Here is a 22,445-nt window from a genome sequence, read left to right as displayed (position 1 = left end):
AATAATAATACCAAGAAGTGTGATTGGAGCTTCATTTAACTAAACTCTAAATAGATGTTCACTGTATGTCATTTAGAATATATACACACGTATATATATATATACATATATATACTCTTATTTGATGAGCATAGGCTACTATTTGTTTATAACAGCACATAGGATTCCTAGTGTGGCAGCACAGATTGACTGAGCTTGATCCTTGCCTTCTCGAAAATACACACTTTATTATTGAAGACCTCAAAGAAATGTTAGAAGCAATTCAAAAATCACATTACTTAGATGCTCCAGTCCTAATAGAGATAATCATGGATTCTGGAGCACCGTCTGTGAAAGACAATACATCCGTGGTTCTGGAGAGAACAGCATCATTAGTAGAGGAAAACAAACCAAACACTATTTCCCACACACTACCTCAGCAAGGTGTCTCATTTTAATTGATCTATTTTCCATATCCATCTTTTCATGATTTCTCCCCTCTGTTACTAGTCTTAGCCATTTGGTTCTTCAATTTTCTTTAAAAAGTCTTAAAATATGCACACACACATTTGAGTAGATGTATGCATATTGCAAATAAAATCCATGAAGTTATCTCTAGAATTGTATTATTCTGCTGCATTTCCTATGCAAATTTAATTGCTTTGCTTATACTTTGTTAACAAAATGACTTTCTCAGGACATCTGCTAACACTGAAAACTCTTACTACCATCATATCTCTACTACAATTTTTCTTATATAAAATAAATTGTTAAAAAAAATCGGTCCCCTCCTCCCTATATGTTTCATTAATCACGCCCTGCAAAAATAACAGTTTATCCCAGTTAACTCAAAGAAAAAAGCTGTCCGTGTTGATTAAATAATGGGAGATCCTCAGTAAGCCACTGAGCCATGCAGTAATATATTTTCATTTCTCAAGACTGTGCTGAGACACTTCTACATACAATGAAGAACTAGATCTTCATGGAAAAAAAAACCAATAAAAAACAAAAAAACAAAAAACACAATTTAACAGCTTTTCCTTATTTGACAGAGAAGACAGATCATTGATATTCAAGTAAGGGGTGCGAGGATATTCACTCAAAATAAGGTTACAGGAACACGTGAAATGACACACACAAGATAATTAAATTCTGACATTTTATTATTCTACTTTTCTAACCTGAATTTAGTCTAATAAAAATGTATACATACAGTATACACATAATAACTGTTTACATAAAATAAAATCTCTGTGCCTTCTTGCTCTAAAAAAATTCCTGAAATCGGACAAAAATCAAATAGAAATTTGATGTGTGAACACTTCACAGATTATTGTGCCTAATTAGTTACAGTAATGCCAAAATATCCATCCATTTGCTACAAATGAGAGATAGAACAGTATCTTCCATGCAAAATTTACTACAGTTTGAAGGCAGGGCTGATCTTGGTAATATCTCTATGGTTTACTCATCCCTCAAAGTATGCATAATATTCAACTTCCATCAATGCTTATGAGCTGCATACAGCCACAATTTCTTAATTCCCTTTACAAAAAACTTAGCATTGTTATTTCTCACAGCTGGACAATTACTGCTGCAGTTCTACAGGAAGCATGACTCAGGAGATTTCTAGTTCAAGTGAGCCATTGATGTTTATATTATAAGTTAAACTGTAAGTTACTACAACCAGATAAATACATAGATGAATTACAATGTGAAAGAAGTCCACCAGAACCTGCCTTCATATTTGGCAATATTATTTCATACTTTATTCTAAAGAGTAGCAATCCAAATGGATTAGTTTCTGAATAAATAAATAAGTCCGAAACATGATGAAACCGCAGAAGTGGGTTTTTCAAGACATAGTAGGAATTTCTTTCATTCTCTCTTGCCTTCGTTGATAGTAGGATAACAGAGCCTAAGGCAGAAGATGGCATCTTGCACTAAGGAATGGAGAATAAGCATACCCAAAATTGATCATTTAAATCAGCAAAGAGATTTTTGTTTTGTTTCTTCCATTGTTTGCTGGAATTATCACAAAGATACAATGGGCACAGTTCTTCCCTATATTCTGGGCAAGCATCTTTACCAGAAATGTACAGCTGAAACTGAAGAATATACTAGCATCATACGAAGAAGAAACAAAAAACAAGGAGCTGGTGGTAGCTGCAATCCACAACTTTTAGAAATAATACCAATTCAATAAATATATGTGTCATTACTACTGGAAAAATGGTTCACATGAAGCAAAACTGGTTAAGAATTTACAAAAGTAAGACAAAAAAAGAACACTGAAGTTTTATATTTTTTTAAGAATTTTTTTTTGAATGCTCTACTTTGAACAAAATGGCAAAAATACATTAGACAACTATTTGAAAATACTGAAATATATATATATATATAAATAAAATATAAATTAACAAATTAATGATGGGGAAAACAATGGTATAAATGGCTGTCTTCTATCAGTATTCCTAAGCTGACTGTGAGAGATATCAGCTAACATTCAGAAAGATAAGTTCTGTATCTTCACTACTGCTAGCACATCTTACCTGTGTATATGTATTTAAAAAGTAGATCAAAATGATGCAAAAAATATGCAATTGCTACTATAAAATTTGATGTCTCTATTCAATCACAAACAAGTTCTCTATCAGTACAAGCAGACACATTTTTTTCAGTTACACAGAAACTTTAATCCTCACTACAGGAGTAAAAACATATAAAAAGCTCATGTAATTCCATAAAGGAAAGGTCTTCAAAAGCATATGGCAGCACTGAGATGTATAAATATACATAAATGTTTTAAGAATCACATTTTTAAATAAGATTGTGATAATTATTTTCTCATGTGATTTTTCTGTTCATGATTGTTGTCCAGAAAGGCCTGCACACTGGAAAACATAAAATACGTATTTTGATGACTGTGTCTGATTTAGTCAGTGACTCAGACTTAAAATGGATGCTAGTGAAATATATTTCTTCCTTTATTTCAGAATGACATTCCTCAGTGATCTGAACTCAGAGGAAGGGATATAAGGGCAAATAAACACTTTATTGACACTCCAACACTGGAATGTGACAGAATTTCCTTTTGGAAATATACCATGTTTATACAAAAAATAATTCCTTTGGAATCTTCTTCTGTATAGAACATGATTCAAAGCAAAGCCAAGTCAAGAACTCCAAATCCAAACTTTTAGACTGATATCAGAAATATCTGTATGATACAGTAACTAGGCATCATTTTGTCCCCTCCTCACTTCAATCAATTAAGAGGTCCATATTCTGTGAACACAGAAATTCATTCTTGGACAGAGAGTGCTTTACTCTACTTCACAATACTTCACCACTCAGGAATACATACTGGCTATGAAATGCTGCATTGATGGTTTTAATTCTATGAGTTACAAAATAAAAGAAAATTATTAAAAATGAAACTATTCTTCACAATAGCATTCATTTGAAAAAAAATCAGAAAATGTTACATACTAAGAATAGCAAAAAAAGATTGGAGAATTTAATTTTGAAAGCCATCAATTAACAGACATAGAACAGTGCAAACTTACTGTCTTACTGCTGACCTCAGATCTTGAATGAACTGCCAAGGTTTTCTCCTAAAGAAAAGCCCTGTTGTCTGTTCTTTTAGGCTTCAGTTGTGAGACATCTCCCCATAAGTCTGGTAGTCATGCTACTGCCTGATATGCTTTGTATGGTGGACCAGATAAATACGTGTATAAAATATAAATTGCTCGGCTCAAAGACTTGGATAAATTTTTATTCTACCCCCATTATTTCTTTTTTTCTTTTTTTTTCTTTTTTCTTTTTTTTTTTCCCTTGAATGCATGATTTTCACATTGAAATGAAAACAAGAGATGAAAGTTATAATGATTAACTTCAAACATTTTAACTCAAACTATATTATTATATTGGTGATATTCATAGTTATAACTTTGCTGGGGGGGGGGGAGGGGGATGTATTTATTTATTTAAGGATCTAAATACATATAACTTGAAAACTACACAGGGTATTCTGATGCTACAGCCAATCCTTAGGATTCTGTACCCCCTCAGGCCTTCAGAGCCTACAAGATGTAAAATACCCTGGATGAAGAGGTAAATGGTTTTTGCAATCTCTTTTCCTTGTCTAGCTGCTTAACAGGGATTTTATTTTACTCTGGCTTAGAAAACTGCGCCCAGATCTGGACTCGCCTCAGGCCGAGGTACTGCTGCATACTCAACTCAGATGTAGCTTATTTGAAAACTTACTCACTGCTCCTTACTAAAGACCTCCTATCATGTACACAAGGAAGAGACACAAACAGGAAATTCTATCATATTCTGAGCACAGCCCTGGTTTTGATTTTTAATCCTGACAACTCCCATTAGTATCCATTCACTAAGTAAATTGATTTCAAATGTGATGGAACTAGGACATAAGACTAGAATACATTTTATTCTATATGACATAAACCAGCTCTTTCAGAATATACAAGAGAATGGAGCACTGTGTATCTTATGTCATATCTGTAACATTACTACTCATGAAGAAAGACAAAATCTAATATTATTATGACCTAATTGATTAATTTGAACTATTGGGATTTAGAAAATGTCTCGCTGTAAATAAATCATGCATGTATATTAATTACTTCTGATAAAAGATGGATTATCTCAATCCAGTAACTGCAGTAGTTCAAAACTGACAGGCAAAATTACATGTCATGGTAAAAGCATTTTATAATCCCTACCCGCTTCATGCATACTTGTGTCCACAGAAGTCAGTATCTTAGTAATAGAAATCAGTAAATAAGCAAATGCTTATGTATTCTTGTTACATTTTGGAATGAAAAAAAAATTAATCAGAACACTGCATAATGTACATCCTTGTCTGGCTTTAAAAGATATTAAAGATATACACATTAAAGATATATATTTAGAATGCTTTATGGGATTACCTTGAAAACACATTTTGAATCGATTTACATGTCTAACCCTCCAGCAAACAAGATGTATTTTAAGGTTTTTATACTCTAACTATAGACTAAATATGGCCATAGAGCTGTTAGCCATTTCTTGCATTTGCCTCGTAATATTTGTCTCAGCTGTAAAAGTGCATACATTATCAAGGAAATTACATACTTAAGGAAGTATTTAATTTATACTCTAGAAGATTAAATTCTTTTACACAGTCATATATCCTTGTAACCACGATATGCAATTGTGAGCATCTGTGCATTCTGTTAAATCAGCATTAAAAAAATCAGACTCTCTCACAGAACAGGAGCTACCCTAAAAAATGGAAGGAATTTCAAATTCTTTTAACTCAAAATAGAATTTCAAAATTGTGTAAGCTATGGAGAAGCACACAGTGACAGACTGTGTTTCTGTATGCTATGTTGGAAGGCAGCCGTCCTATGATAAGACTTTGGTTAACATTAGCTCACTTAGAGGATGATTTATTAAGATGACAGAATCACCCTGGTCACACAGCATGAAGCCTCAGGGATGTCGTGAATTTAATCTGTTACTCTACTGATTGACCACCAAGAAAACAAGTGATGTTAAATATAGCACAGATATGTTAAAACACAGTCCACTTGAGATCTAAATTGACTGCTTCATTTTGAAATTGACTGTTGAACTGCAATATTAATTTTGAAGATATTTAAGCCAACTATGTGTTAGCTGTTTGTTGAAGTAATTCAGAAAATAACAAAAAAATCCCCGTCACACTGAAGTACCACTGTAGTGTTTAATGTTAACAGCTTCAAAGAGCAAGGTTTTAAACCTTAAACAGTGTCACCTTTCAGAGGTGTGTAATCTTTCATCACCTTTCAGAGGTGTGTAATCTACATTTATACAGATGTGATCATGCAGGATAATAATAGGGCTTGTTGCTTAGGCTGATTTTGATGCTGTAAGTCTACTTTTTTTTTAAATAGCAGGCAAGAAATTACTGTAAATCCAGCACTAATTAAATATACCTACATAGCTATTCAGCAATCACACTGCATATATGAAAATTCACTTCCATGGGCAACTTTGTTAATATATGTCGAAGCATCTATGAAAAAACAGCAACAGCAACAAAAGAAGATTAAATAAAAATGTCACCTTTAATTGTTGACAGGAGATAAAGATCATGTCTTCAAAAGCTACTGTCACTTATGGCCAGATCACTCTGCAGCAGGTCTTTCCCCTTATTATTTAACTCAACAGTATGACCAAGTAATTTTGATAGCAAACTAATTTATTATCTATTTACTATGTATTTATTATTTATATTATATATATTTATTATTTATATTTATTACCTATTTACTTATCTATTTACTTGTTTACTTATCTATTTACGTATCTATTTATTAACATAATTTATTATGTTAATAAATTATGATATATCAGAGAAATTAAGACGGCAACTAGCTGGTTTGTTTCTTCAGTAGCTAGGTAATTATTAGGAAGGATTATTACCAGGATAATGCAGTTTTGGCCAAAGAAAACCAAATGGAGAGATAAATCGGTTGTCACAGGTTTCCTTAAGCAAAGGATGCTAGTCTTGTTACCGCAAGGCTTTTTCAAGGCCAGGCTGGATGTGGCTCTGGGCAGCCTGGTCTAGTGGTTGGTGATCCTGAAGATAGCAGGGGGGTTGAAAGTCGATTATCATTGTGGTCCTTTTCAACCCAGGCCATTCTATGATTCTACTCTATGATTCTATTCTAAATCTGATTCTATGATTCTATTTTATTTGGTCGCTAATCTGAAAGTCTGGAGATCACCCTTACCATACAGAAAACAGTAAGAAAAGCCTGTGTCATGTTTAAGACTATACCACAGTAGCCATTTCATATAATTTGAAGGCAACATCCTAAGACAGTCTTAGTCCTATTTGCAGCAAGGCTTTTCATTCCCATGTGATGAGTTAAAGGTATTGAACTTCACTTTCAAACTAGGGAATGTAATTCAGATTGCCTCATTAAAGATTATAAGTGATAATGAAGAAGATAGAGAAAAATGTTTTCTGTGAATTTCGGTAATCTGAAAGAAAGTTTGTTTTAAAATTTTCTCTAATAAAATATCGTGGATTAAAGATGAATTAACTTGCTTCAATTTTGGCAACCACTACTAGTTCATTTACTGAAGTAAAATAAAATAAAATAAAATAAAATAAAATAAAATAAAATAAAATAGAATAAAATAAAACAAAACAAAACATAGGAGGAAATACTCATCTTATTCCAGTCCCTCTGGTTGTGACAACCATGGAAAATAATGATCTAAAACAATGACAGCAAATGAGTATTGAAGTATCAACACTATACAGATGCAGGTACATCTAGGATACAAGACTTGTGTTTATCTAGCTGTGACAAATTTATTTCAGTTATTGTTTGATTTTATATTTTAGAAAATATTTTTTATATGTAAACATATTTTATCAGTAAAAACAAGTTTAGATTTCATTAAGTTAATGGAGCTCAATAGGGAAATACTAACTGAAAATTGGAAAAGGCCCTTAAAAGAGTGAATTTAAACCAACTCTTGAATTTCAGATGTAAATTTAATCAGTCCTTAATCATGTTCCAGAAGTTGATACTTACATACTCCCTCACCTGAAACAAGTACCCAATTAGGAGACGATTAGTTTGAACTTCTGAATGCTTCATAGAATCTTTAAAAAAATAAGGTAATTTATTTTGTGAGGCTTATGGTATTCTTTTTTCATAGGAAGTACTAAAAGTACTGGTATTTGACTTACGTCACAACTAATTGCTTTGAACTACTCTGTCTAAACCACTTACCTTGTAGAAATAAATGTGTATTTTGCATAATTATTTTGTTTTTTCATTCTTGTTCACCACATGGTTTAAGTGGTATGAAAAAAGACTTTCTCCTGATGTTTACCTTTTGATCAACTTGATTGTTTTTCCCAGTATGGAAAAAGTCCAGGTCAAAATATGTCAGAAGTAAAAAGACCATAAGTTCCAATGGAATTTTTGTTTGTGTCACCAACAAGATTACTGATATGACTTATGTAAGTCCACTTTTTTGTCAGTATGTACACAAGTAGGTATATAATTTTGACAGTTACTACTGGATTGCAGAAAAAGTATTCCTCCTATCCAAAAAATACTCTTAAGATAATATGTACTCTGATAATTTCCAGTTTGGTACTGCTTTATTTATTACCATATTATGCACCCTCAGTTATTGTAATACAGCTTCCTTTTTCTCTAAGGAATGACTCACTACTCTCTGAAAATTTTCACATGACCAAATTAAGTTACGATAAATTAAATTATGTCTCAAGTTGGCATAAAGAACAGGTAGTGTTTGAGGTAACAATAAATAAATAAATAAAGCCTTTTGTGTAGAGGAAAATAATTATGCTTCACCTTTTTAAGTCTATGCTCTCAGCTATAACTATTAATAGAACTGGTGACAGATATATATGCACACACACTTATTTTTCAGATTGCTGGTGGATACTGCCTACTACACATCTGTGAGAGAATCACAATTTTATGAGAATCTACCATGACAGAGAAACTCAATTCCTATATGTTTGTGTATCCCTTTCGCAGATCTTCCCCCCCAACAAATTAGGGAAAAGTAAAATAAGGGGGAACATAATCATTCTGATTTCATACTTTGATATCAGAATTATACTAGCTCCAATAAAGGAAGAAATGCAATTCTATCATCAAGCCACAGCAGCATCTTGCTATGTTTATTCAGTTAATCATAATGAATTGCAAGATATACAGTACAGTTAAGACCTCATTGCCTTTTAACAATAACTTTCAACTCTTATATGTCTGTAATTGTATACATCATTAATTGCAAATGAAAAATGCAGAAATTTTCTACTTCTTTTGCATTAGAAATAAATTTGATTTTGTGGTTTTATTACATGTTTTTATTCAGTTGGTGGTTAACAGAAAGCATTTTTTCTGGTATATGCATGTGTTCAAGTGAATAGTTCAAGTTTTCATTTTTCTTCCGTATTCTCAAGTCTTGAACAATTAACTAACCCCTCACAACATCCCTGTGAGGTAGGAACTTATGCTGTATTAAAGGAAAGAAGAACAAAAAGAAAAGGAAGTTGAGAAATTCACTTTGTTTCAATGATTCGGCAAAGCTATAACTAAAATAGTAACAAGGTGTCTTGTACTCCTCCTCATTCTGAGGTGAGCCATGAAAATACAATACTTCTCATCAGTTTCAGTAGCTTCTGTAAAACATCTAACACATTTCACATAAATACCACAGTGGCACTGTCAATAGAGAGTGGTATTTTTCATGAGAAATGAAAAGTACAACGTAATTAACCTGCACGCACTTATATTTCATTAAATAATGTTGCTTGAGATATTGAAGACTATTTAGAACTTTTAACCATTACAAAAATAATAATATTTTGTATAAATAATTTATTTTAACAATGGAAGCACATGTAATGGTTGCATGCTTAAAAAGTCAGTGGCTATAGTTAATCGACCAATTCAAAAACACACGTACCAATTTGTGTACTTCACATAATTTAAAGAAAACGATTTTCTCGTAAAAATTTATAATGGATATACTTGCCCTCTATCATAGTAGGGGTTGGGTGAGATAAAAAAAAACACCACGATAGTATGTTTTATATAAATGGCAGATTCTTGTTTCTTTCTTATCAAAAGAACAAATATATTCATTATAAAAAAACACCTTATTTACAAGACAAAGTGAAGTCTGTTCTAGCTCCATGACAATATAAATAAATGGTTTGTAACTGATTCTGTCCATCAAGTTTAATATAAACCATAGTAACCTGAAAAGAGTAATCAGATGGAACAAGACTTAATAACATACAAACCGAAGTTAATGATTCTCTGATTGTTTCCATTAGCATCATTGCTATCCCAATTATTGTTTTTATACATACATTATGTAACTTAATAGTCAAAAAGTTCAAAATAAAAACAGGTTAATTACATTAACTCAGTACATTAAAGGACTGTATTTACTTTTCCGCTACCATTTTTAAGACTACAGAAGAACACAATGTAATGAATATAACAACTTCCTAACAACAAACAGGCGTCAATCTTCTATTTAGTTTCATAAAATCTGAAGTTCAAAAGCCAATAAACACAGTAAGAGGCATGACAACCAAAAACTGCCATATGAGTGAAAAAGCAGTTATTTCACAACCATCAATATGGCTAACTTGCCCAATATTACTTTGATCATAAACCTGGAATAGTGACAGTTTACTTCTGTTTTATTTGTCCAGTTACTGCAGCATCTATAAACCAGTAAGAATAATTATATTTTATGTTTATTAAACCCTTCAGAATAAGAAAACATTAAGTTAGCTTAGAAAATTATTTTTTTCATCCTGTTCAATTTAAAAGTACAGTTTCTTGCAAAAAAACTCCTTGAGATTTCAATCATTTGAAGGAGACGCTATGTATACAGAGTGCAAGAAGAACATTTTTAATCTCTTTCTAAATTAGGTATAAAGATGTACTATGGATAAATAAAAACAATTGGAATTGGCATGGAATGGGTAGTTTGAAAATAACACTTTTTTGATATACACATTTACTGGACAAAATGCATGCATGGAAAACTGATGTTTTTAAACTGGAAAATGTTACGGAAAAATAATGAAGCAACAGAAATAAACATGAGCTTTTCATTGCTGAGTTTTCGTTAATTGGCTGATTTAACTTAAGGGCAATTTTAAGACCAAAACAGAGAACTATTGTATTAGAATATAACAACTTTCCCACTTGCAAACAATAGGGTTTTTCTTATTAATATCTGAAGAGTTGACACTGACCCTGATGCTCTCAATGTTAGTAGGATTTTATTAGTAGTAGCAGTTGCAAACATACGGGTTTGCCAATAACAACTCACAATTTGTGCATAGTTGAGTCTTCGAAACTGAGCAAATTTGCTCTCAAAATCTCGCCAGCGCTTGCTGAGCTGTACCAGGGTTGGCTCCACTGCTTTTGCAGCCCCATCCTTAGACAGGCGTTCAGCCTGTCTGTTCACCGCATTCAGATCTTCCTTCTTCTTCTCCAACTCTCCACCAATCTCCTAGTGAGCAAAACCAATACAGGGCCCAGGACAGTTAGCTAACTAGATCAATGAACTTAGAATTAGCAAAATACTTCTGTCAGAACTTCCATTTCAATTTTATTGTTACAGTAAAAATGTTCAGCTATTTCTTATCTTAGAGGTAAACAAAAGAAAAGTAACTGAGATTAAGGAACCTTCTTGGAGACTGGCTGTAGATATACTAGAATCTAGTACAAACTGAGAATTAGTTAGCAAAGGCCAACAGGTTCCACATTCTGATTCTTGCTATTACATTGTAATGGGTAGTTGTAGATTATTACTACTTTTTTTTATCAGTAAGGGTCAGCATATTCAGGACAAATAATGTTTGGGCAGTTTACAAATATATTATCTGAATATTTAATACAGTGCTTAATTCCTGTTTTACTCTGTGGGAAACTCAACAGAGAATGAAGCAAAGAAAGACGAGGAAAAAAAACTAGGAAAACCTTTGACAATATGTAAATAAATCTACAGATTTTGACAATGACATATGAATGTTCGGATGAAAATGAATGTGCTAACATGAGATAGAGGTCATCCATATATCGGTAAGTCATTTGTTCATCTGGAACAAAGATACATAAAATCAATTACAATTTTTACTAAAAAACATTTGATGCTTCTTAATACATTGCACACTCCATATTGACAAAAAAATTTATTTAATGTTTTTCAAATCATTTATGTAACAATTATTGTAACAAATGAATACAAGAGATAGTACAAGTAAATACCAATTTGAATACAGATTGTTAGCATTTGTTTTACTATAAATCAGAAAAAATCTATTGAAATAATAGTATTTTACATCTATTGAAATATTCATCTCATTCCCATTTTTTAAATTAATAAATTTGTCTCTCAAAAAGATCTACCATTACCATCCCCCCAAAAACATTACCTTTAGCTTCTGCTCATCTTTGTGGTCTGGTAGACTGGCTAACTTTTTCTCAATGTCATCCAGCCATGTCATTAGGTCATCAGCCTGCCTCTTGTACTGATACCATTGATGAGAAATCTCTAAAGCCTTTTTTCTTCTTTGAGACCTCAAGTCCTGTTCACAGTGCAGATATTATTAGAATATGAATGAAAGGTTTATAAAATATGAATTGGCATTTGTGCACACTGAAGGAAAAAAAAAGGAAAAGTACACAAGTCCACAATTTTTAATTAAATGATGATATTTAAATCAAACATGGAAGTATCTAAACACAGGGTATTTTCAACAGTTTGACAGGTAAATGTTTATGTTAAAGATACACGAATAAACCAGTGAGCCAGTCAGCAATATTTAGAGAAGTTAAGACTCCTATGTATACATCAATATTTTTACATATAAAACATTTCTCCTTAGAATACTTAACTGGATGGAAGGAAATACAGCCCACTTAGTAGCTAAGTGTAAGCGGGCTTCCTGTGTTCTGTGATCAACTGTGAAATTCAAGCCTATGTGAAAATTCTGTAGCTAGTCAAAAGAAAATTGTTTCAATGCAAAAATGTATTATAGACCATTACATACCAAATGTGTTTATGACTCAGATTATAGAAGTATTAAAACTCCTCTTGAACAGGACATTAAAAAACACTATTTTATTGAAAGTATTATTAAATATACCTTAAGTGCTTAGCTTCATTCATGAAGAGTTCAGAAAATACCTTCACTCCAATAACATCTTACTAAGAAGCAACTTTAAAAAAAACTTACATAAAAATATATAAAATACATAAAAAATATGCAAACAAATTTGCTTCAACCTTTCTTTAATTTTATTTGACAAGGTTGAATGCTCAACTGAACAACTCAAAAGGAAAACAACCAGTAAAAACCTGGCCAATAGTATAGCTCTAAAAACAGTCTTCTCCTCCATAGAAAACATGGATTCGTTCTGGTTAACTTGAAAAATCCAGGACAAATCTAACAGATTTCAAGTTACTTCATAATGTGAACAAAACAACAACATATTCCAGCTGTTCTTCTACTGCATTCACACAGCAAGATTGTAAACATTAGAATGAATCCCATAGGAAACAAAAGATGATCAAAAATAAGTAATAATTAAATGTAAACATGCTGTATTGCTAGTGTCAAGAAGAACTCAACAAAAATTTTCAAGAAAAATTCCACCTGACAAAGGATAAAAAATTCAGCTACAACTGCCCGAATCTATGCCTTTTAGGTGACAAAGGTGATATTTCAATTACAAAATTCTCCCCTTCCACATTTTATTTTTCTCCGGGAAGTTGACATCCTTAATTAAATCTCTCAGCACAGAATTTAGATGTATGACTTTGGTTTTCAGCTTCTTAGTTGCTATGTCTACTGATATAGATAGACTGATATAGATTATAATCTACCCCACCACTATTTTAAAGAAGCGAGTGTCACTTTTCCTGTTGAAAGAGATCAGCACGCTATTTTTTTTTTTTTAGTGAAGTATAAACCAAATTATTAATTGCAACAAAAGTGTTCTACAACTCAGAATCTAAGTTCATAAGGTTGTATTATACCTGAGGTCTGGAGTGCTGTTGGAGAAACATAAAAAGTGCAAAACATCTTTAAAAAAATGTAATATAATCAAATAAGTGTTTGCTGTCCAATTGGCAATCACCTGGTTGTAACAAAACTGTGACAAAACAGTGCTCATTACACTGTATAATTAATGTTGAAGCTTTTCCAAAGCTTCAAGAAAAGTGTACAAGCAAATATATGCTTGCAGCTGAACAGTTTAAAATGACTTCTCTCTAAATAGTAATGAGAATTCATTTAACTTTACAGAACATTGCCCTGAAATGAAGAAAAATCTGTTTTATTTGCATATGCTTATAATGGTAGCACCTATACCTTGAGAGCATTATGTTTAGTCTGCAACAGCTGTTGTTTTATCTTTATTTCCTCCCGTTTTCTCTCATCTGTGATTCTTTTCTGAAGCGTGTCGCCCCTTTGCAGCAATTCTTTCACTGTGCTCTCATCATCTTCACTCTGATTTAAAATAATAACAGGCATTTAATTTAACTACCGCTTAAGCACTAGGAGTTTTAGACATAAAATCCTATACTTCCTATACTAAAGTAAAGATCTAAAAGCTACTTGTAGCTCTCTTCAGAAGACACCATAGCTTTTACTTACTTTCTATACCACATGAAGACACTTGAAAGGTACAAGTAAAACAGTAAATGAAATGCTACAGATGTTTGATACCAGATTTTACAGAACATCCAGGATAACAGGATGAAAACGTTAAAGGCAAAAAAATAAAATATTTCTAACTTTAAAACTGAAAGAATAGGTGTATCTCAAGTATTCTACAAAAGTTTCAGTAGTCATTGAAATTGTCAGTATGCTAGAGACAATGTGATTCCTAACCATTTCATACCATAGTATCATCACAATACAAAACAGCTATTCTGGCACTGAAAATGGTACCACCATGCACTTTTTATACAGAAGGTGAATCCATTCCTACAGATTTCAAGACCATCTTTGAAACAACACTAAACATTCTACATATATATAAACAGAAAAAATATGCTCAAGCATTGGAACACTTGTCCATAAAACTTAATTCACTTTTTATTTACCACTTGAGTAAATACAGTCTCAAATTGCTTATATTTTTCCTGCATTAAAAAAAACAAAAAACAAAAAAAACCCCAAACATTAAAAAATATTCCTTTTAGCATGGATATGAAAGATCTATCTTTGAATAATACCTTGAAAGAAAATACAATACTGTTTATTTATAATGCTTATAAAGAAATCTGTATCTGATCTTGCTGAGGATTCACAAAATGAGGATTCTAAAGATGAATCTTTTATTGGCTATGTAAGAAATGTCATTCCTCTGAAAATTACACTGAAGAATTCACAGCAGTATTTTGTCCGTGACTTTTTGTTTTTGTTTTAATATGCATACATTCTTTTACTATTCACAAGTAGCAAACATAAGCAATTAAACTTACCACAGTCACATATATTATTCACAATATAAGGCATGACCATACCTGTTAATAACTAATCTCCATGTGCTATTCGTCTTTAGTGAACGTCTTCTTTTACTGTATTGCCAAAACAGATACAGTACTCTGAATTAATGCTAACTTGGAACTTGGAATTTATAATATATTAGCACAGTAAAATTTTGTCCAAGTCATATCTAAAGATCTTAACACAAATAAGGTAGTTTCTCATTTTCACTCAGGACTTTTTCATCTTCCTATCTACTTCACTCAAACTTCCATTTCAATCAAATTACCATATCTTTATTGAAGTCCTCCTCTTTCAGATTCACCCCCTGCTGAATTTCAACCTCCAGTGGTTCAAGCAATTTTTGTATATCGAAGTCAAATTGCTCCAATTCCTTCAAAGGAATGAAGGGCTAGAATGGGAAAGATACAGATATAATTTATTTAAATTACATATTTAATAGTCTTATTAGAAACATAAACAAGAACAGACATCTGTAACACTCCCTATTACTAAAACATAAGTAGATTTTCCATAAGATGAAAATATTATCACCATGCTACTCCAACTACCCCCACACACAAATAAAGATCAGTATTTAACAATACTCTATAGAGTTCTCATGTAAGAAATACAAGAATTCTGTGGTGAATGAAGATTTTAAAAAAACTGATATTCTCACTTTTGTCACAAGAATAGGCTCAGATAAACAGTGTCTAAAAAATTAAGTGTAGACAATACTTGGCTAAATCTGATTTGTCAAAAATAGTATAATAACAAGCAATCCATTTAGATGAATAACCCCCTTCTACTACCAATTGAGAACAATTTCAGGATAATTTGTCTCAGTGTTTCGAAATCACTGTTCTGTCAAAAAGAACAGAAAAAATGCCAGATTGATTATATAGTATCCATCTCAAAATAAAAATAAAAAAAATAAAAAATGAAAATAAAATTAATAAAAAAACCCACCAGTTAAACTTCGTATAAGATATCCACTTAATGATACTATGTAACATACTAAAAAAAAAAAAAAAGAAAAGAAGTAAACAAAACCTTCTTGTTTCAAGAAAACACTTCAGGTGAGGCTTAACAAAAGGCAAAGAGAGGGACAATCTCTCCCTGCTGTCACCCCTCTTTTGATGCAGCCCAGGATACTGTTGGCCATCTGGGCTGCAAGAGTACACTGATAGATCATGTCCAGCTTTTTGTCCACCAGGACCCCTATGTCCTTCTCCACAAGGCTGCTCTTGATGAGTTCTTCTCCTGGTCTGTAGACATATCTGGGATTGCCTTGATCCAAGTGCAACACTTTGCAATTGGGCATGTTAAACTTCATTCAGTTCATGTGGGCCCAGTTTTCAATCTTGTCCAGGTCCCTCTGGATGGCATCTCTTCTTTCTATCATACTGACTACACCACTCAGACTAGTGTCATGAGTAAATCTGCTGAGAGTACACTTGATCCCCCTGTCTATGTCACTGATAAAAATGCTGAAGAACACCAGTCCCAAGACTGACCCCTGGGAGACACTACTTGTGACTGGCCTTCACCTGGACACAGATTTGTTAATCATAACCCTCTGGATGTGACCATCCAACCAATTATTTCTTATCCAACAGACCAGCCTTCAAATCCACGTCTCTCCAATTTAGAGATAAGGATGGGGTGCCCTTCTTTTGTCCACAGATGTCACCACTCCATCATAGAAGGCTGACAGATTGGTGAGGCACAATCAGCCCCTGGTGAAGCCATGCTGGCTGTCTCTGATCACCTTCTTGTCTTGCACATGCTGTAACTCGGCCTCCAGGAGGATCTGCTCCATGAACTTCCTAGGCACAGAGGTGAGGCTCACCAGCCTGTAGTTTCCCAGGTCTTCCTCTCTCCCTTTCTTAAAAATGGAAGTCATGCTTTCCTTTTCCCAGTGACCAGGGACTTTGTCTGACAGCCATGAGTTTTCAAATATGATGGCAAGTGACTTGACAGCCACATCAGCCAGATCCTTCAGGACCCTGGAATACATGTCATCCAGTCCCATAGACTTGCACACATTCAGTCTCATGAAGCGATCTCTGACCTCTTTTCCTCTTAATGACCTAGAAACTCTTGGACATACTTCTGTCTATTTACTAAAGATATAAGTACATTATAATCTTGTAATTTCCCTTGTACATTTCCCTACAGCACAATTGGTCTTTATTATAAAGCATTTGTTTGTAATCAAGTTGTTAACAATCAAAGCTATTCAGTCAAACAAAAGAGGCTAGACATCAACTAACAGTCAGAGATCTGTAAAACTTTATAGGTTGTTCCACAGATGAAGTGGGAGATTTAGAGTAAAAATATTTTAATTATATCTGTTTGATCACTTTAATGACAAAGACTTTGTACACATACACACATTAAAGGAAATATAATAATGGATGATATTCATAAGGAAACATACTGTGCTCACAAATTTTCATCAAGAAGCTCAGCTTCTTACCTAGCAACTGCTTCAACTATGGCAGAAATAACAGCAAAATACTGAGTAATCTATACTCAGATGATCTGAAGGACATATTCAAAAGTACTTAAATATCAATAAAAGAGAAATCAAGTAATAAAACTTGAATATATAATTACTACTTGCTGACAGATACTAAAACCAAAACATTATCTTTTTTTGATAATGGAAGGAAAAATACTCATTGAAATTCTACTAATTGAACAAAGTTAAAAAAAAATACTTGAAAAATTTAAATCTCAGTACACTATGATATACTTACAGCTTCATTTCATTATTTCAGGCCACTTCATTTTCATTCATTTTCATTAAATTTATTTGCCATTTCTTATTTACTTTACTGTTGTACTGATAATTGTTAGTATTTTAAAAAATAATTTGCAAACAGGCAAGAATTGTCTGCACACAAATTATAAAAGCTTATTAGCCTCTTGAATTGATTTCTCAATGTAATTGCAGAGTGTGTAATTTTACCTAAATATGAATAAACAAAAAAGATATGAAGTATACTATCTCTTAATAATTTATCAGCCCATAAAACTGAAATCAAGACTAAGGGAAGTAAGAATCTACTTCTATAGATATGGACAAACCAAGGCACATGATTTAGTTCTTTATACAAATGAATACAGCAAGTCAGCAATAGTACAGCAAGCTTTTGCCTCTTTATCATAGACAGTACTACCAACAACCTTTATCAATCATACTCTAGTTGTCCATTTTCCACAGTACTGCAGAAGGTTCCCTAAATTCTCACCTGTAGTTAAAACAATACGCTGTAGTTACTACTTTCAGTTTGCTAGGTATATATAGTAAAAAGCATAGTGAGATGCTGCCATTCCGGCTCATTTTTTTCTGTACAATCATACCTGAGATAAAATCTGAGTGAGAATGTTGACATGTTGAAGACATTTGTAGGTTATATTCTAACAACAGATATTTTTTCTTGACAAATATATTTTTACCCTTCGAGTGAGCCCACAGCATACAATGCAAACAATTAACCCATGAAAAATCATCCACGGGTAGCTGCATCATTTAGATAATTTCATCAAAAGATGCATTATTACAACATTTCATCTTTCAACATCATGGAAGAGTATGGCAAAACTCAGAAGGAGCTCCATAGTGCAGGATTCAGAATAGAAATGTCACACAACAGAGTCGTTTGTGCCTACATGTCCTATGTCTGCAGTTTGTACTTCTGTACTGAGTAGAAACACATTCCAACTGCTGAAATACTATTGATGGCTGCCAGGAAAAAAACAAAGCCCCTAACAGAATCAGCCTAGGTCACAGGAAAAAGGTACCACACCACAATGAGTAGGCTGGGGATTGGGAAAGATAGGAGGGGACAGATGACCTGAACTGGCCAAAGGAATACCATATCATATGACTTGTTCCAGAAAATCATAGAAACAAAAAAACAGAAACAAACAAACAAACAAAAAAAAAAAAAAAAAGAAAGAAAAAAGAAAGAAGAAAAACATAAGGGAGAGGAAGAAGTGGGGTACAACTTCCAAAGTATCCATTGATGAGAAACAGGCTGAGCATTAGTATGCTCAGGGGAGGTAGTGAGTCTTTGTGCCACTTGCTTTTTTCCTCTCACCTATGAAATTGTCTGTATTTCAACCTGCAAGTTTTCTCAGTTTCACTTTTCCTCTTCTTATCCCCTTATCCCGCTGAGGGGATGAGATCTGAGTGAGTTGCTGTGTGGGTGCTTAGATGCTGCTGGCTGGTGTCTACCCTCCACAATAACACAGTATCAATATTCCTCAAAATCTATGTTAAAACTACCTAGAAAAGGCAGCAGCTTTGGAAAAATGTATTGTTTATTTTTGCGCAGTAAGAAATGCTACATTGGTCAAAGAAATAATGTAAATAACTCTGCACTCAGTTAAAGAAGGTACTTGCATCCTTGAAGAGCAAAATGATTAGAAATCATCCAGTTAAAGTTCATCTTAGCTAGCAAAGCTGAAATGATACAGACAGACAATTGTTGGAACTTGCTTGTGTTACAAAACAAGTAATCTTTTTATCTGTTAGCCAAATAGTGCATCAGTTTTAAATAATCCAGCAGTTTATTTGCCTGTATAGAAGCTATGAGAGACTACTTGATTTTCAAGAAAGACTAATATCTCCTGGAAAAAAAAAATAAACAAATGTCAAAATAAGACATAGTTCTTGAAGTGAGAGGCCATAAAAAACAGTGTTCTGAAGAATTCACATATATCCTTCCTTGCACAATTCTTGCATTTAAGATTAACATGATTCATTTTTATTTTAATGATGCCAATTGCATGCCACTGTTCATTCTTGCAGTTTATAAGTGTGCAATTCACATATATACTGAAGAAAAGAAAACCCATACCATACCCCTGGCTTTCTCCTCAACTTTCCTGGAAATCCCTCTAACTTCCTCTCGTTTTCAAGCAAATATTGATGCAATTACTTCACATTGCTTCATAGTTTCTATCATTAAGCTTTTTTTTAATTACTTTTTATTCCCCCGTAGGACATACTCTGTTCCACAAACGAAAACTAAATCAACTCAAATATGTACAAAGACTGTGCTGATTACAGAGGGCATTGAGGGCTGTGAAAGCCCAAAACAGCAGATGAAAACCATGCAACCTTGTTTATGCATTTATAGGGCTTATTTCCTTCCCTGCCATTGATCCTCTGTGCATTGATTTCCCGTGCTATTACACTAGCTACCAAAAATACATAGGATCAGGATCCACATATTCCTGCTATGCAACCTACATGGCTGCCTGCTTTAATCTGAAAAACAACTCTTCACAATAAAGACAGCAAAAACAATGGAGAAAGTAAGCGGCTTATGTCCTCCCTCATTCCATGTCAGAAGTTACAACTTGGCTAAAAATGCCCTAATTCATATTGAACTCAAATTCAGTAAAGTACTCAAACAAATTGAAGAGATAATTAGCTGAAGTATAGTTGAAATACACATACACAAATGCATGCATATCAATGATGAGTCTCAGCCTCATAGGAAAAGACATTTAACTTAAATTAGGACCCTCCAAACAAATACACACCAAAAAATGGTTATGGACAGTAATTTGAGAAGATTAAGAATCTTATTATTTCCTAGATGACATTCATTTTTTTGTGTTAGAGAGGTAACAGGTATATATTTATACAAACTTAGTGAATATCACTATTTGTGCAATAGTGAAAAAAGTCCCTTAATGTCAAACCCCCCTCAAACACTGACACTTAAAAAAAAAAAAAAAAAAAAAGATTTTAATGTATTTTCCCTTAAAATCTTAGCTTTTGAAGACACTATAGTCCATTGATATGTTTTAGTTGTGCACCTTATACAGAAACCATTCTGTACACATCTCCATATGGAAGCAAGTCTTCCTACCTTTCCACTCTTAATTCTTTGTGATATGGCAGCAAATCGATGGTTGAGCTCAGATAGTTTAGGCTCTATTACTTTCCTGCAGTGATCACCACGGTTTGTCATCAAGTCTACTGCTTGGTCACGCACAGAGTCCACCTTTGGATGCATATCATTCAGCTCAGCCTTTAAGCGCTACAGTCCGTGAGCAAGAGACAGGGCTTGAAGTTAGTAATAAATGCAAAGAGAGAGAAAGAGAGAGAGAGAGAGTGTGCAAAGGAATAGGGAGCAAAACCACAAAGCAAATTCAGACAATTATGCATGAGCATGCAAACACAGTATAAATACACTAGATAACATTCATACTCACGTCCCTCAAAATTTACAGCAGGAATGTATCTATGTATCTGTTCTCTGATCTTCTATTGGAAAATTATGGTAGATGGTACTTCTAGACAGGTTGTTATCTGCCATAATACAATCCTCAACATATTTGAGGGCACAATCAATTATTTTGTGTTCCTAAAGATAAGGAGAGTTGCTAATCGTGTTGATACTGGCACAGGTTGCCCAGAGATGCAGGTGCCGCATTCCTGGATGTGCTCAAGGCCAGGCTGGATGGGGACCTGGGCAGCCTCACATAGTGGGTGCCTGTGGCAGGTGGTTGGAACAGGATAGTCTTTAGGGTCCCTTCCACCCCAAGCCATTCTGTGATTTTGTGATCACAATTCATACTCTAAAGAACTCAAGGTAATAGTTGCTACTTTCATTACTGGTCAGTAATGTTCAGTGGAGGAAGGGAAAAATGATGAGATGAACACCAGTGTGATTTTTTTATACAAATCTATCTATATTTTTTACAAGAAAATGATACCACCTTCTTCTGTAACAATTATAACAGTAGATGCCAATATAGGCACAGGCAAAAAAGGGGAGCTACACATTCAGGAATCATAAACACACCTGGGCATTAGGAATTATTTTACAATGTCTGAGAAATGCCATTGTGCAATACAAGTGTAAACTTTTATTGATGGCAAAGATAATTGTAGTTTGTGCTTTATGGTGGCAAAATTGTTCATCTTGCTTCAGAAGTCTGTCCTGTAATCCTTCTGAGATCGATGGACCATTGATTTATGCCCTGTGTAAGTGCTACTTGAAAATCCTGATTGCCTTTGAATTTTCTTTGGTAAATGGTATCACTATATTAGCGTCAGCAATACAATTCTGATTTTGATTTGCAAACTATTTCTCAGATAATATGCAACATTTCAAGCTGATTACTAAAGTAAGTACACACATATATAAATCCATATAGATAATAACTCTAAGTCCTTGACAAAGAAGTTATTTTAAATAGATACTCTGTCACAATTATCTTACATATCAATTTTTCATCAGTCAGTCAAATGATGCAAGAGGCCAAATAAAACCTTTAAATCAATGCACTAAGCCATTATTATACAGCCTATTCACCATGTAATATTCTTGCTTACAGTGTTGGA

At 33.3% G+C, this 22,445-nt stretch overlaps 1 protein-coding gene across 29 annotated transcripts in view; it reads right to left on the bottom strand.

Annotated features, from left to right (window-relative positions):
- Nucleotides 1-22,445, bottom strand: part of DMD (dystrophin) — a 1,163,614-nt gene that overhangs the window by 590,218 nt on the left and 550,951 nt on the right. For 27 of the 29 annotated variants that reach the window (XR_006934806.1, XR_006934864.1, XR_006934881.1 and 24 more), the window contains 5 exons: nucleotides 20,965-21,135; nucleotides 15,354-15,476; nucleotides 13,943-14,080; nucleotides 12,002-12,154; nucleotides 10,894-11,076 (listed from right to left, as the gene is read on the bottom strand). Coding sequence is in view for 26 of the 29 variants with exons in the window: in XM_046919009.1 (XP_046774965.1) it covers nucleotides 10,894-11,076; nucleotides 12,002-12,154; nucleotides 13,943-14,080; nucleotides 15,354-15,476; nucleotides 20,965-21,135 (768 nt within the window). In the remaining 3 variants the exon portion in view is untranslated. Of the gene's footprint in view, nucleotides 1-10,893; nucleotides 11,077-12,001; nucleotides 12,155-13,942; nucleotides 14,081-15,353; nucleotides 15,477-20,964; nucleotides 21,162-22,445 lie in introns of all 29 variants that reach the window. The other 2 variants (XM_046919597.1, XM_046919539.1) reach the window with 2 other exon arrangements.

This window comes from Gallus gallus, chromosome 1, assembly GCF_016699485.2.
Source record: "Gallus gallus isolate bGalGal1 chromosome 1, bGalGal1.mat.broiler.GRCg7b, whole genome shotgun sequence".
NCBI lineage: Eukaryota > Metazoa > Chordata > Aves > Galliformes > Phasianidae > Gallus > Gallus gallus.
Note: the sequence above shows the minus strand (reverse complement) of the source record. Positions and strands in the feature narration are given on the sequence as shown.